Raw genomic sequence first — 15,023 nt, forward strand, 5'->3', positions numbered from 1 at the left:
CAACACTATTAATAATTAGTATTATTCAATTTCTTGATAACACGGTAGTCCATTATAAACTGGGATAAGTGCTAATATTAATGAACAAGAATTTTTCTAAATTTTTGTCAAACACATATATATATATATATATATATATGCATATATAGCATATATATATATATATTAATATATATATATATATATATATATATATATATTTCCGGGGAATCGAACCCCGAATATATATTATTAATTATTACGAAAAAATACTTAACTACTTGTATTTAATGTATATTACTTAATAATTCCATTCGATTAATCTGGTCTCGCTTTCGGTTATCGACTTCTTCTTGCCTTGTTTACAACAGCCACTGATGGTGGATACGGAAGTAACTTACAGAACGCGCGCCTGTAATTTTTTGCAATGGAGAGAGATACTGCTGCAATCACTTTAATTAAAGCTCTTGGGTGAGTAACGCTGAAATAAACAGCAATTTAAAAACTTTGTTTTGTTTTCAAGATAATTACACTCAGAGCTGTTTTAATATTTCATAGGTATAAAAGCAGAGAGTGCTTGAAGGAATGTAAATGTGATGAATTGCCTTGTCCGCTGCTCACCTGGTTGGTCGCAGAACTAAGAGCAAATTGTCCTGATGTTCCAGGTAACCCAACCAAGACCTGCACGGATTACACACTTCTATATTCACTAACGAATTTCCATCTCTTTTTAGTCGTTTGTGATGAGTGAATAAGGGTATCATATTTAAGTGATTAATAATAGTCTTTGAATTAAAATACTTTTAAATCTAATACTAAGTATTTATATTTAGCTTTAATTCTAGGCCTGGGGTACAAAAAGTACTGACTATAAGTTGCACAACTTTAGTTACCCATGCTTTTTAAATGTATTGATTATGGATAAAATGTAACTGTGCTTCAGCACGGCATGTTGGTGGTGCAGTTCTGGTCGGAGAGCTGAGGGAAGTGCTGAAGGAGATGTCCTGTCCTCAGGACGCACTTACATCAGAGCACCTTAGCCCACTTCTGTTGTTCAGAGTGACCGGTAAGGTAGAGAGGTGATAGATAATCTCAGTAAGTGCATTTTACGGATTTTCTGTGAAGAGTTACTGTACGTATGTTCATGCAATTTACAGAGTATTTGGTGTCAGAGTTGGCGGCGACACGCGTGCTGATGTACAGAGAGAGTCATCCGGAAGATACAGAACAGAGTTGTGAGTCAAAGGGAAAAGAGCAAAGAAAATGGGAAAGTCTTAATATGGGCAATAAAGATGAGCAACAGGAAATCAGTCCAGCACAAGAGGATAAAATTAATTTGAAGGAAGTAAATAAAGATCTAGCAGAACTCTTTCAGACTCTTGGCTTAGAAACATCCTCTCAGATAAGTGATGCCTGTGCAGAGGTAAGAAACATCACCAGTGAAGGGCTAGTAATTATTAGACATTTTTGTTTTTATGTTTTGGTGGCGTCTAACATATGCATCCTTTATTCAGGTGCAGTCACGGCTGACATCGCTTCCAGAAGGTGAAGTGCCAGAAGCATTATTGAAGTCCAGTCTGAACTCCGAGCAATGGGTATGTATTAAAGTGAAATGGCATGTGCACATCTGAAAAAAACAAACAAAAAACTTTAGAGCAGGAGCATGACCAAAAATTGTTGATTTATACTGATTCATTATTTTTTATTTATAATTGCTGTATTGTTTGTTGTTTATGCCTACTCAGGTGTGTGTATGTAAAGGAATTGTTCACCCAAAAGTGAAAAATTGCTAAAAATGTACTCACACTCAGGCCATTCAAGATGTAGATGAGTTTGTTTCTACATCAGAACAGATTTGGAGAAATTTAGCATTGCATCACTTGCTCACCAGTGGATCCTCTGCAGTGAATGGGTGCCGTCAGAATGAGAGTCCAGAGAGCTGATAAAAACATCACAATGATCCACAAGTAAACCACATGACTCCAATCCATCAATTAATGTCTTGTGAAGTGAAAAGCTGCATGATTGCAAGGAAAAAGTCCCTCATTAAGGAGTTTTAACTTTGAACCTTTGCTTCCAGTCCATAATCCATAATACTTCCTCCAATGAAAAGTCTATCCCCATGTTCTCTCCCATCTAAATCCATAGAAATATATTATATATATATACATATATATATATCTTTAGAACTGTTTTCACTTGTAAATGGTGCTATCTCTTCTGATTCATGGCTTTTTTTACTCGACTTTAGTCATAAGCAATGGATTGACGTTAAAAACATCATGATGATGGTTTGTTTATTACAAAAACACAGCTTTTCGGTTCACACAACATCAATTGATGGACTGGAGTATTGTGGATTACTTGTGGATTATTGTGATGTTTTTATCAGCTGTTTGGACTCTCTTTCTCGCGGCACCCATTCACTGCAGAGGATCCATTGCATGAGCAAGTGATGCAATGTAGGGCTGCACGATTAATCGCATGCATTTGTCATGCGTGTCTCATCAGTAAAGCCGGTTCCGTGATTAGCGGTAAATGTCTGTCACCTGTTTTTAAACGGGAGCGGCAGTTAATACACAGAGCCTTAGTTCACTGACAAGCTACGCAATATTCTGTTCATAAATTGAGATTAATCGCATTCGATTATGAACACGATATTGCGTAGCTTGTCAGTGAACTACGGCTCTGTGTATGAACTCCCGGTGCATTTGAAAACAGGTGACGGATATTTACCGCTAATCACGGAACCAGCTTTACTGATGAGACACGCATGACAAATGCATGATAAAAATCGCACATATAATATTTTTTTTTCATCAATTATAAAATAACAACAACAACCTATAAAAAACACAACAACACTCCAGGACAACAAATATTTTCACAGTTATTTTTTTCACTCTTAGAAAAAGATTAATGACATCAACAGAGCTCTCTGTAAGGATTCTGAATGTCGGTGCCAAATGATGATCAAGCGTTTCCATGTCACACTACAATCCTTTACTTGGGGAGAGAGGGGAGAGGTACTAAGATTGTCTCTTTTGCAAACCTTCAAGCATGTATTTGTAATAGGTTTCACGGAGCTCTATTTTCTTTCAAGGAACGCAGTGCTTTGCTTTCTTCTATATCACCCTGTACACCTTCTCTTGAGTCCTCTGTCTCCATCGCTAAGCTGTTGGCGACCAGGGAGGACGAGTCTCGCATCAGGCCAGTTAAAGCAGGGCCTTCAACAGCAGTTCACAAGGTGCCATTCTTCAAAGTTTTGCTCCTAATAATAAATTCAGTGTGGCGATTTGCATAAGATTTAATAAGGATATATACACATTCTGCAGGTGCTGATGGGCAGTGTGCCAGACAGAGGGGGACGTCCAGGAGAGATCGAGCCACCGATGCCCAGCTTCACCAGTCGCAGCGGGGGAGGAGGTGGTCATCGTTATGAAAGAAAAAAACGAGAATTTTCAGGAAAGAAGAATAAAGACAAACAGAATCAGAATTAGAAGGGTTTTTAGGGCTAGTTTTGTAACTGACACAACACAACAAAAGAGCTTTATGTTAAAAGAAGACAATATTTCCCATTGAAATATTTGACATAAATGATCATGGACGTTTAAAAAACAAAAAAATCCTATTTAATGTTGCAAATTACTTAATGCGCTTAATGCATTTCATTTGATGAACAAAAATGTGATAAAATCATTTCAGTGAAATGTATAAATACGAATGGCTACAAGCTGTATTTACTTGATGAAATTATTAAAGTCAATTATGTTTCCTTTGAAATTGAATTTTCTCTTTTAACTCTCTTCTCCTTATTACATTTCCCGTTTTATGTTATTTATTTATTTTTACATGTGCATTTTTAAGTAGTTGTTGGCATGTTATATTTCAGGCAGTGAAAGCAATGTCCTTCAGTGTGGCATGCTGTATTTCATTTAAAAAAAACTATTTCAACATTCTTCTAGACCTTTGTATTAATTAAAATACAGGGTTTATGGCCTTATAAATATAAATTTATGATAGTGACTTTTAAGTAAAAGTGTTGTATTAATTGTCATGTGTAGCTTGAAGCTAATTGTAGCTATAATCTCTGTTACCCAAATATGATTATATTTCATTAAGTATTTTATCAAAAGAAATACGATTTTTAATTATAGTATAATCTAAGGGATGTGGGCGGGCAAGCCATGTAATGCCAGAGTAAAGTAATGCCATAATTTACACACCTTTTCCCCTTGACAAATCAGTAATATTGTAATAGCAATATTTCCATCCCCTGAATGTAAGCTTTTCCATATCCCATGCTTTCCTGATGCACTGGTGACTTCATATGGCTGTGCAAATCATGAAAATTATGACAATAAATCTAGGAATTATTGGATTTCAAATCAGTAGGGGTTGAGGCATCAAAAGTAACTATGTAGCTAGCTGTTTTATGGATGATTACTGTAATATTATTAGTAATTAGTTACATTACTAGTTTTCTGCTAAATACTTTGTCGTTTATTGTTGAAGAGTTGAACTCGTGGGCAGTGAATGGTTAACTGGAGTGTTTGGATTAAGACGCTATCTTGGTATCCAAGGACGATTCCGAGCTCACACACCCTGACAACATATTAAAAAGCGATGAAACTTTGCAACACAACTCTGCAGAACCGATGCATTTCATGAAATCTTCAACACAAAATTTTAGGACGGCATTTTTTTTTCTTCGGAGTCAAGGTACACTTTAAACTTAATGTTAGACTGGTTTGTTGTCAGTAGGCTGCAAACGTAATTTTTAGAAGTGTCTTCCCCCCCCACAATATTGGATCATCCTAGATGTGTTTTTGAGTCGATTAAATTAATTTGATGCAATCCAAGCCATGTCTGGAATTCAGCATGCATCCAATCAAAGCATCAGGCCTTTTAAATCGAGCGAGGAATATCTCTACGCCATGAAAGAAGACCTGGCAGAATGGCTGGGGGATTTATACCACATTGACATTGACGTAAATAATATTTTGGAGGTGTTAGAGACAGGTGCGCTGCTGTGTGCTCACGCAAATAACGTGACACGCGTGGCGGACGACTTTCTGAAGAGGAGCGGACCCGCGGACATCCAGCTGCCCGCTTCTGGAGTCACTTTCGTCAGCTCTGCCCATCCGGCAACATTCCTGGCTCGGGATAATGTCACCAATTTCATCAGCTGGTGTCGAAAAGAGATGAGCATTCCAGGTTGGTTGACGGTTATTTGTTTACTATAGAATTATTAGTCAAAAGAACACACAATTAGTTTGATAGAACATCACTTATTCGCAATTCTGACACTTACCACTAGATAGTGCTGTGAGCTCACAATACTAGCGAAGCTGGTTTGGTCACAGTTAAAGGAGTTTTTCCTGATTTAATGTTGCACACATTAAAAAGAGAATAGTGCATTTGATAAATATGCCATGCGCACTCACGTGAGATTAAGACGCCAGTCTTAGCAGCTGACTAATAAAAACTTCACATCAGCTTAATGGGGACCACCAAATTGAAATCACATGAACACTCGAATATTATTCTTCTGATATGCTAACCAATAATAAAATAAAATAAGCCTTAAAGGGACTTTGAGCTTAACACACATTTTGCTAGTGAAATAAATGTACATCGGATAGCAAGTTTCTGTACAAGTAATTGTAATTTCAAATTTTTATTAGTTTCTGATTCTGTTTTCTGAGACCATCTTAAACTCTGCCCCAATTGCAGATGTACTGATGTTCGAGACGGATGACCTTGTCCTGCGTAAGAATGAGAAGAATTTTGTGCTGTGCCTTCTTGAGGTGGCCAGACGGGCCTCTCGTTTCGGCATGGCTTCGCCGGTCCTCATTCAGCTGGAGCAGGAGATAGAGGAGGAGATTCGTGAAGAGATGGAGGACTTCCCTGCTCAGCCCAAACCACAGAGGAGCTTGATAAACATCCAGAATCTGGATGAGATGGTGCTGCGTCTAAGATTAAAGTCACATGATGTTTACTGATGTGTTGAGGGCATTGCATTTCAATTTAGAATTGAATCAAAATTAAGCAATTTTTTCATAAAATAATTTGATTCGATCAAAATTATAGATTAAAATTTGGTTTAATGCAGGAGCCAGCTAGCAGTTAGCCAAGGAGTAATCGATCAACTTTGGTAAACTTTTCAGATTCAAATTAGTCTCTTCAAACATATTAAAAAAGAATACCTAAAAAATAATATTAAAAACCATTATAATCACAAATAGGTGAATCTCATAAAACCTTTAAACAAAAAAAACCTGTCAAGAACATATTTTACATCCCATCCTAAATTTGACAGGAACAAAAACTGCATAACAAAAATATAACCTAATTTTGCATCATAAAGATTTTGCATTGTAACATGTTTGACAACAATTGAGAACATCCTCCTCCTATTTTCAGTAATATAATTTATAATGTATATAATATAATATAATTAATATAATATAATAATATATAAATATTTAAATGATAAACTATTAATCTATCATGGTTGTTATATATATCATTTTATTTATTTATTTATTTTTATTTAAAAACATTGTGTCCAGACAGGATGAATTCCATGACTGTATTTACAGTAATACAGTCATGAGGATGAGAATAAGATTTTTTTTTTTTTTTTTTTTTTTTGCAGTACAGTAATATGCATTTAAGTCAAGTAAAGAAAAAATAATGTTGGTATTCAAAATCGAATTAATTTTTTTCACTCCAGAACTCTAACGAACAGTTTCTCAGTCACAGTCGCTGTATGTTGTTAGTAATTAGTCATTTAGCAGTTACTTTAATCAAAAAGCGAGGCACAAGCCATCTGTAATTAAGTGCTTTGCTCAAGGGCACAATGTCGGCAGCTCAAGGCTTGCTCCTTCCAGCGACTGAACCACTACACCCCCTTTAACACAAAAGCCACTGTTATTCATCGGATATGGCATGCAAGAGGACACCTTGGAAACAAGGACACCTAAAGGGTCAAAGCTGAACATCCATCTATACCTATAAGATTCATGCCTCTTTTTCAAATGATTTGGAGGGATAGGAAAAAGGAGGGGAACTTTGAATTAGACTGCCATTTTGATTTGTGGCTCTCCTCACTGATTTATGGAGGCTCTCAAAGTGGCAGGTTACATCTGCTTAGAATAGTCTGTCAGGGGTGTGTGGGTCATGCCAATAACGTTTCTGAGTTTGTGTGTGTGTGCAGGTGCAGCTTCTGATAAGCCGATGCACTTGCCCATCTCAGTTCCCCATGGTGAAGTTATCAGAGGGCAAATACAGGGTTGGAGGCTCCAACATGCTCATATTTGTGCGGGTACTGTATATAAAAACTTCTTTCTGTCAAATGATCGTTTTAAGCGCTACTATTGTTCCAGCATAGACAAGCAAAAATATGTGTTGATCCATCATAGTCAATATTTTTTTTTTTACTGTGTCAGAATTTTTGTTGAAAAGTATTTGTTTTGTGGAAATGATAACAAGAGATAAATGGCTCAAACCAACTGCAGATGACATTTGCTCATAAAGGTGTGTGTGTGTAGATTTTGAGGAATCATGTTATGGTGCGAGTGGGCGGAGGATGGGACACCCTGGAGCACTATCTCGACAAACATGATCCCTGCCAGTGCACTTCTCTCAGTATGTGGATATGCACACAAACACACACCTACAACCACCTACAAAAATTAGCTTCAGAAATGATATAAACAGTGAAAGTTTTGTGGTTGTTTATCATGTATCTCAGCCCAAAAAATTTTGGGTGAACTATCCCATTAAGATCGGTTTGGCATTATGAAGTACATTATAAAACATTGTAATGGGATCATGCCTATGGCATATTGTTTGTGTAAAATTCATTAAAGGGGTCATATGATATGATGTTGCTAAAAAGAACATTATTTTGTGTATTTGGTGTAATGCAATGTGTTTATGTGTTTTAAGGTTCAAAAAACACGTTATTTTCCTCATAATGTACATTGTTGTTGTTCCTCTATGCCCCGCCTTTCTAAAACACATCGATTTTTACAAAGCTCATCGTTCTGAAAAGCGAGGTGTGCTCTGATTGGCCAGCTATCCAGTGCATTGGGATTGGCCGATGTTATGCCCCTTAACATACTGTGATGCCATCTCCCAGCACGATGAGACAAAACAAATAAAACCCATTACAAACGAGGCAGTAGTTGCATCCAGTGGGGACATAATTACGGATTATAATGACTTCTTACACATTGGGTTGCATATCGTGCTGCGTAAACATAAAACCATGTCTGCATTTGTGACTGGAGAAACTACAAACAAGTGCTACTCTACACTGCTTAAAACTCGTGTTTGAATCATCAGTGGCAAATTCTTTAAATATAAAAAATTTACTTACAGGCTGTGAGTCAGAAGCGCCAGACTGTCCTTGCAAAGTTCGAATTGCCTCACTTTTTAGAAACAACCTTTGTGCACAGACACATTGTAGGCTACTCTCTCAAGAAACAGTCATCTGTAAAATGCGCTGCACACATCTGAATATGTGTGCTGAACTGTTCTGGAACAGTGTTGTAAATAACTTTACCACTGATTTCTAATTGTGTCCTCTTTTAGAAGGCAAAACAAAGTAGCTTTGCTTTCACAACGAAACACGCAGCGTCTCCATGACATGGCAGCAGCAACAATACTACAGCCAGAATCAATGTTACACCTTTCTTTGCGTGAATATTTGGGCGGTGTTATGTAAATCTTCCCACATCGTGGCGTAGACATGTGGGGGTGTGTTTAAACGAGGTGTTTTAGGAGGGTGTGGATAAGTCTTAACTTTTATAAAGAATATCTCTTTGGGTTTCAGACTTAAGTCTTTGCAACTTTTTGGATCTTATCTATTCACGGCAGCTTGTAACACTCCAAAGAGAAAGGAAAGCTTGAAATCGCATCATATGACCCCTTTAATATTTCATACACATAGAGCATATTAAAAGAGCTTCTTTAAGCAACTGAATCAGTATTTCCTCTCTTTGTCTCTTTGACATATACAAATGTACATCAGTACACAAGTTGACCACACGTCCAGGTACTCCGGTACATGAGATCAAAGAGCGGTTAACCACAACACAACCTGATGGCCAGTGTAATTCTCAGACAACTCTTATGCTAAGCCGAACTCAGTCCCCACTTCAGCCAGTTGTCTGGACCCCTTCAGCTGCCTACAGAGCCCAGAGAGGAAGGCCCTCTCCCCCACACTCCTCCTGTTCCCCTGACCCTGAACATCAGCCCTCCAGCCGGAGAAACAGCCCCTCTCCTAACAAGTACGTTTCCGATTAGGCTAAGGTCAAAGGTTGTCAGCTAACACTGATGTGAAACACAGTTTGAGACTGTGCTTTATTGATTGGATCATGAAATGTTGGTGTTTCAGAACACAGCACACTCATACCCGAATTCCAGTTTGCTAAACAGTACCAAAACAGCTGTTTAACTTTTAGTATTTGAAAAATCACCAATCTTATTGACGATACTGTGGATGATTCTTTTGTGCAAATGCAAATTTTGACCTTTTTTTGACAAAAAGTTTTAATCAAAATAACTGGATCTTCCAGTGAAATGTCAGACTTCTCTCTTTTGACATGTGCTGGACTTCTCCAATTATTTAGTCCAATTAAATCTCGTAAACACGCATTCAGATCTGCCATCCAATCAACAACTGATTCATAGAACCAAGTCTCCTTTCTAATTTTTGCATATATACAGTAAAAACTTTTTGAAATATGACTGGCTTATTAAAAAAATCTCCCCCAGGCACAGAGCTGGCTAACAGGATGAAAGAAATCCACTTGAATCCCTTGGATTGTCTCACAGACATTACTTGTCGTCTGAGGTTTGAAAACCCCAACAATAACAATACCCAGAGTCTTAGGAATTAAATAGCAAGACAGAGTTTGTGTGCAAGACAAAGACAGAGACAGGGACTGAGATTTTTTTTTTACATTTAACTTACATCTGAGCATGCCCATGCCCCTTCAGCAATTAAACAGTCACCAGGAAACAAACTTGTTTCAGTTCATTATGACATCTCATTAGCAATGTCACACTTTTTTAGCAAATACCTATTTAAGCATGTAATTATTTCATATTTTTTTATTACCAGTCTCTATCATACACACATTTAATAATCACCACATTTAATGTTGGTTATTGAATTATTGTATTAAAATTAGTAGAATAACAAAAGGAAGAAATTTACATTCATGCTTCAATGAAGAAATGGACCATGTTAATGTTGTACATTGATTTGTGAGGAAATTTATAGTAACATGAGGGGTTAGACTGCTATTTTAATCAGTAGTTTGCAACCATCATCATAAATGACTGCATCACTGAAATTATAATCTGAAAAACTTGTGCTAATACCAGGTGTAAATGGGGTCAGAAAATACTATTAGAAGTGGGCCTGCAAATAGTTTGTTTTAAAGTATGTCCATAAAATGTCCATTTCATCTAATCTCTTCTGATTAGATAAAATGGAGTTTGGAAACTACCATATGTTTAATTATGAATATTTGTGTCTCTAAATACATGATACTATTAACAGCTGTTGAGGAAGCACAGACTCACTGACACTGACGAGGTTCTGTGTGGGTGTTTTCCCAGATTAAGAGAGAGACCGAGTACACCATCTTGTGTGTACACTTGTGCTGACAGTAAAGACAGCTTGAAAACAAACTCCTCCAGAGGCAGAGAAGCAACAAGGACATCACCAGCACCTCGTCTCACCAGTAGTCTTCCACGGGCCACCCATCATCTTACAACACCACAACCTGAGATACAGCGTCCTCAAACTCCTCTAGTCCTTCAGAGGAACGCCAATCAAATACAAACCCAGCAAGTGCCTGAGAAGAATCTGGGACAAACATGGACCAAATCACAGTTTGTTTCCAAACTGAGACAATATTCCACACTTGGATTAAAAGGACGAGAGAACCAGGACAGAGCGCACCTTGTCTCGGACACGCAAGAAAATCCAGGAGGGACCTTTCAGAGTCCTCCTAGAAATACACATTCATGTTCCAAACCTCCAAACATCACCATTCATGAGCCAGAGGACAATGGGGGTCCCAAAAATAGTCAATTTTTCATCCGTACCTTTTCTCCTTTTAAAGGCCTAATGGGGGTCATTTCAGAAGCACAACAGACCAGACCTAGAACACCTCCTAAGATCTCTCAAGAAGAGTTCCCAGATAAAATTAAACATATTCTGGTTGTTAATGAGAAAGACCAGCTTGAACACAGAGCAGATAGTTCAGTCAGCAAGAAGGTACAGCACTTGGCCCTACCAGAGCTGAACATTGGGCAGTCTCCTCACATTAAAAGCTCAAGGAAATCTTACGAAAGCTTCCTTGATTCTCAGAAGTCTCAAAGATATTTAGGAGGTGAAGAGGGAGGAATTGAGAGAAGTTATCTCTTTACTCCTCCTCCTCTTAGCCCTGCTCAGGAATCCATCCTCTACAAGAGCCTAGAAGAGGAAATCTTGTCCAATCTACAGCAGCTAAGTGTTGACTCAGAAACTAGCACTAGCTCTGATGAGAAGAACCACGAGAATCCGAACAATCCCAGAGAGATCCCATCTGACCACTGTAAAAGCTCTAACAGATCAGCAAGTCTTGATCGGGCAACACCCAACAGTGGAAACAGGGCTTTTGATGCAGTCATTGCTGAACTCTCTGGTTGTCAAAGAAAGCTGGAGAAGGTGTCAGTTGAGAAGTGGGTGAACACTCTTCAGGGTCTCAGAGGCAAAGTGGAGGAAGACCACATTACCGCACATCACCTTAAGGCCCCTAAACCTTATATGACCACTTCTTGGTCCTCGTTGGGATCCAGTATGGATTCAAAGGAGACTGCTGAACTTGTGACGGTGCCATTTGACAGCTCCAATGCTGAGACCAAAATTCCTCATGGAAAAGGATCAGGTTTAGGAACTGAATGTGTAAAAAAGCAGAGGAGTTCTTCATTCAAACAAAGGAGATCCTTAAGGAAGCCAGAGAGAGTCCCATCCATCTTTAAGCTAAAACTAAGACCCTGTGTGCGACCGAGACGTGACCACAGGTCTGACCGAAAGCCTTCAAAGATCCCAACACCAGTTTTCTACAAAAGAACAAGCTGTAAAGAGGGAAGCTCTCACAATCAGAGAGGAAACGATTCCCAACATGGGCTTTTTGGCACAGACAACTCTCGAGGAAACACTTGGACTAAACCAAAATCTCAGGTCCCAATACCAAGTACAAAAAAGTGCCAAAGAGCAAACAAGGAGCCACATGCAGATCAAGATCTGGAATCCTGGGTTTAACCAAATTTTGTTATTTTAGAGTTTACTGAAAATTTGACTGCCAAGCCGTATGTTGGTCAAGGACTGTTTTACTTGCTAAAAATGCACTTTTCCAAAAGCCTTCAAAATCAGTTACAAAAATCATAGCACTTTCTTTAGAGATTAAAGTCGTTAAAATAGATATGTTGGTGGTTTGTTGATTGTTTATACATATATACATACTGTACATGAACAAGTGCAGTACATGAATTTATAAGACCCTCCTAGACAACATTTTAATGCCATAGCAAAGTAGCCAGGTATTTTTGTTGTTTTCCTTTACTCTTTGGTGTCTAATTAATTAATGTGTAAATGTTAACTCTATGTGTTAAGATGTTTACTTCACAAGTTCCACTCTGTACAAACTGTTTCAACTGTTTTTGTCCTGAAAGTCAGTGAGGTCCCAAACAACACTACAGCACACTGGCTTTGATTGTATGGACAAAATAACATTTGTAAAAATCTCTTTTGTGTTCTACAGAACAAAGAAAGTAATACAGGCTTGGAATGACACGAGGATGAATAAATGATGATAGATTTTTTTTATTTTTGGTTAGTCTATGCTATACCTAGCGCTGTTTAAAATATAATTTGGTTTTGACTTAGACTTTAGATTATGGTTTGCAAAAAGATTTCTCTGAATTGATATCCTTTTTCATTGCTGCATTTCATGAGCATTTCTCCTCTGTCACACTCAGACAGTGGGGGGAAGGGGGGGTGCTTTAGATGAAATGGATCAGATGTTATTCTTCCATATAATCAGGTTTTTCACAGTTGAGGGCGATGAAACCCCCATTTAATGAAAACTGATACACTGATCATATGAGCTTTGTCCATGAACAGAATTTTTATGTTTTTACATTTTGTAACATGATGTAAATATGTCATGACTGGACAAGGATTTGGCCCTGTGTGTTGTTTATTCATGTAAGCTCCACCAAGCAATCTGGCGTTTCCAGTTACCTTATGCTTCAGTGTTTTGGCTGCTGGTTTTATAAATAACTCTTGGCATAAGTCTGGAGCCAATAATAGCTTCATCAGAACTGCAGTCTGTCACACTGCAGCAGCTGTGCTCCTTTGCAACTTTCTTCTACTTGTTCCCTCCCTCCAACCCCAGTCCCCTTTGATCCCCCGCTCCCCCTTCCTTAACATCCACAGACTCTTGTCAGTGGAGAGGAGCACTTTGAAGATATCCTCGGAGGACTGTGAGAGCATGATACTGTGAGGACCTCAATTTTGTGGACTCTGGATAAAAATATTAAATTTGGCATTTTGGAATTAGCAGAATCTCATCCAGTTATTTAGAATGTAAAATAAAAATATGAAAACATGCTTACATTTGTCATACCTGAAATCATTCATTATTTAAGGATTAATGAACATTAGTAAGCTTCACCAGCAGTCGTTCCTCATTGAGCCACAATATTACACACTGCCTCGCTGACTTAAATAGTACATGCTGTGAATCATACTTTGTTATTACTGTGTACGTGTAGTGCATTGTATATACAGCAGGGCAGACGCATTACCTTTGAAGAACAGATACTGATGTAGGTATTGGTTTAGTACTCATACATCACACAGACGAGGATGCATTTTCTGTCCAGTCTCCATTTATTAGACTAATGTGCTCTTATGTAATGTGCTTTACATGTAGACATTTGTACTGAACATGTATTTGTCAGACTAGGGTGTGTAGCAGAAGCTGGTCTTTATATGCATCAGAGATGTGGTGGGTTAAATTATTAAAGAAGGATATATTTTTAGTTTGTTCCTTGCCACACACAAACATCGTCAAAGCCTCTGCCACAATGTAAGAGCATACTTTTATAACACATTTACATTCAAATTTTCTTCTTTCCTTTATGATTTAATGTGTCTCCACCATTTCAATGTGGGACAAATTCTTATACCTTGGCATAAATTACACTGGAATAAGACACATTATTATCAGGGATAGTTCAACATCTGTCATTATTTACTCATCCTCATGGCTTTTAAAAGAAAAATATTTAATTATTTTCTAGTCACTATTCCATGCAATTGCAGTGAGTGAAGACTGAAGCTTTCATGCATCAAAAGGGATGCTTTTGACTTATGCACCAGTGTTAACTAAAATTATAACTATAAGTTTTATATATATATATATATATATATATATATATATATATATATATATATATGTGTGTGTATATTATAAAAAATAATATATAAATATTAGATGAAAAACAAAAATGTAGAATGTTGCCTATGCAGCAACTGAAACAAGTTTAGCTGAAAACTCAAAACTGGAATAAAAATGAATTAAAATTAAATAGAAAGAAATAATTATAAATGAAATAAATCTATAAAGAAGCTATATATATATATATATATATATATATATATATATGTGTGTGTGTGTGTGTGTGTGTGTGTGTGTGTGTGTGTGTGTGTGTGTGTAAATAAATCTAAAAATATATAATGACTAATAAAAATGGCTAATAAAATAAAAAACTGAAAAAATAAAAATAAAAGCTAATTCAAAATATTAAGGAATACTATAATAGTATAAAAATTGCATAATGCTAAAATAATATGAAGTCATTTGAGAGCTTTGTATCACAAACAGACAGAAATTCAAGTTGTTATTCACTGAAAAACTTTACATCCACCCAAGCTATTAGAAGTGGCATGGTCCAAATTATGAATG

General features: G+C 37.2%; 2 protein-coding genes across 2 annotated transcripts; both read left to right on the forward strand.

Annotated features, from left to right (window-relative positions):
• The first annotated feature begins 325 nt into the window (after nucleotides 1–325).
• On the forward strand, nucleotides 326–3,767 carry LOC109090737 (protein FAM98B-like). Its single transcript, XM_042756864.1, has 8 exons — nucleotides 326–450; nucleotides 538–644; nucleotides 923–1,045; nucleotides 1,137–1,402; nucleotides 1,494–1,574; nucleotides 2,889–3,005; nucleotides 3,083–3,226; nucleotides 3,315–3,767. Exons 1-8 carry the CDS (start codon nucleotides 407–409, stop codon nucleotides 3,477–3,479), a joined length of 1,047 nt encoding a protein of 348 aa, XP_042612798.1. The 5' UTR covers nucleotides 326–406; the 3' UTR covers nucleotides 3,480–3,767.
• A 153-nt stretch (nucleotides 3,768–3,920) lies between these two features.
• On the forward strand, nucleotides 3,921–13,646 carry LOC109090742 (GAS2-like protein 2A). The gene is made up of 6 exons (XM_042756863.1): nucleotides 3,921–5,196; nucleotides 5,716–5,945; nucleotides 7,202–7,309; nucleotides 7,536–7,632; nucleotides 9,023–9,281; nucleotides 10,621–13,646. Exons 1-6 carry the CDS (start codon nucleotides 4,845–4,847, stop codon nucleotides 12,311–12,313), a joined length of 2,739 nt encoding a protein of 912 aa, XP_042612797.1. The 5' UTR covers nucleotides 3,921–4,844; the 3' UTR covers nucleotides 12,314–13,646.
• The last annotated feature ends 1,377 nt before the right edge of the window (nucleotides 13,647–15,023 follow it).

This window comes from Cyprinus carpio, chromosome A5 (assembly GCF_018340385.1).
Source record: "Cyprinus carpio isolate SPL01 chromosome A5, ASM1834038v1, whole genome shotgun sequence".
NCBI lineage: Eukaryota > Metazoa > Chordata > Actinopteri > Cypriniformes > Cyprinidae > Cyprinus > Cyprinus carpio.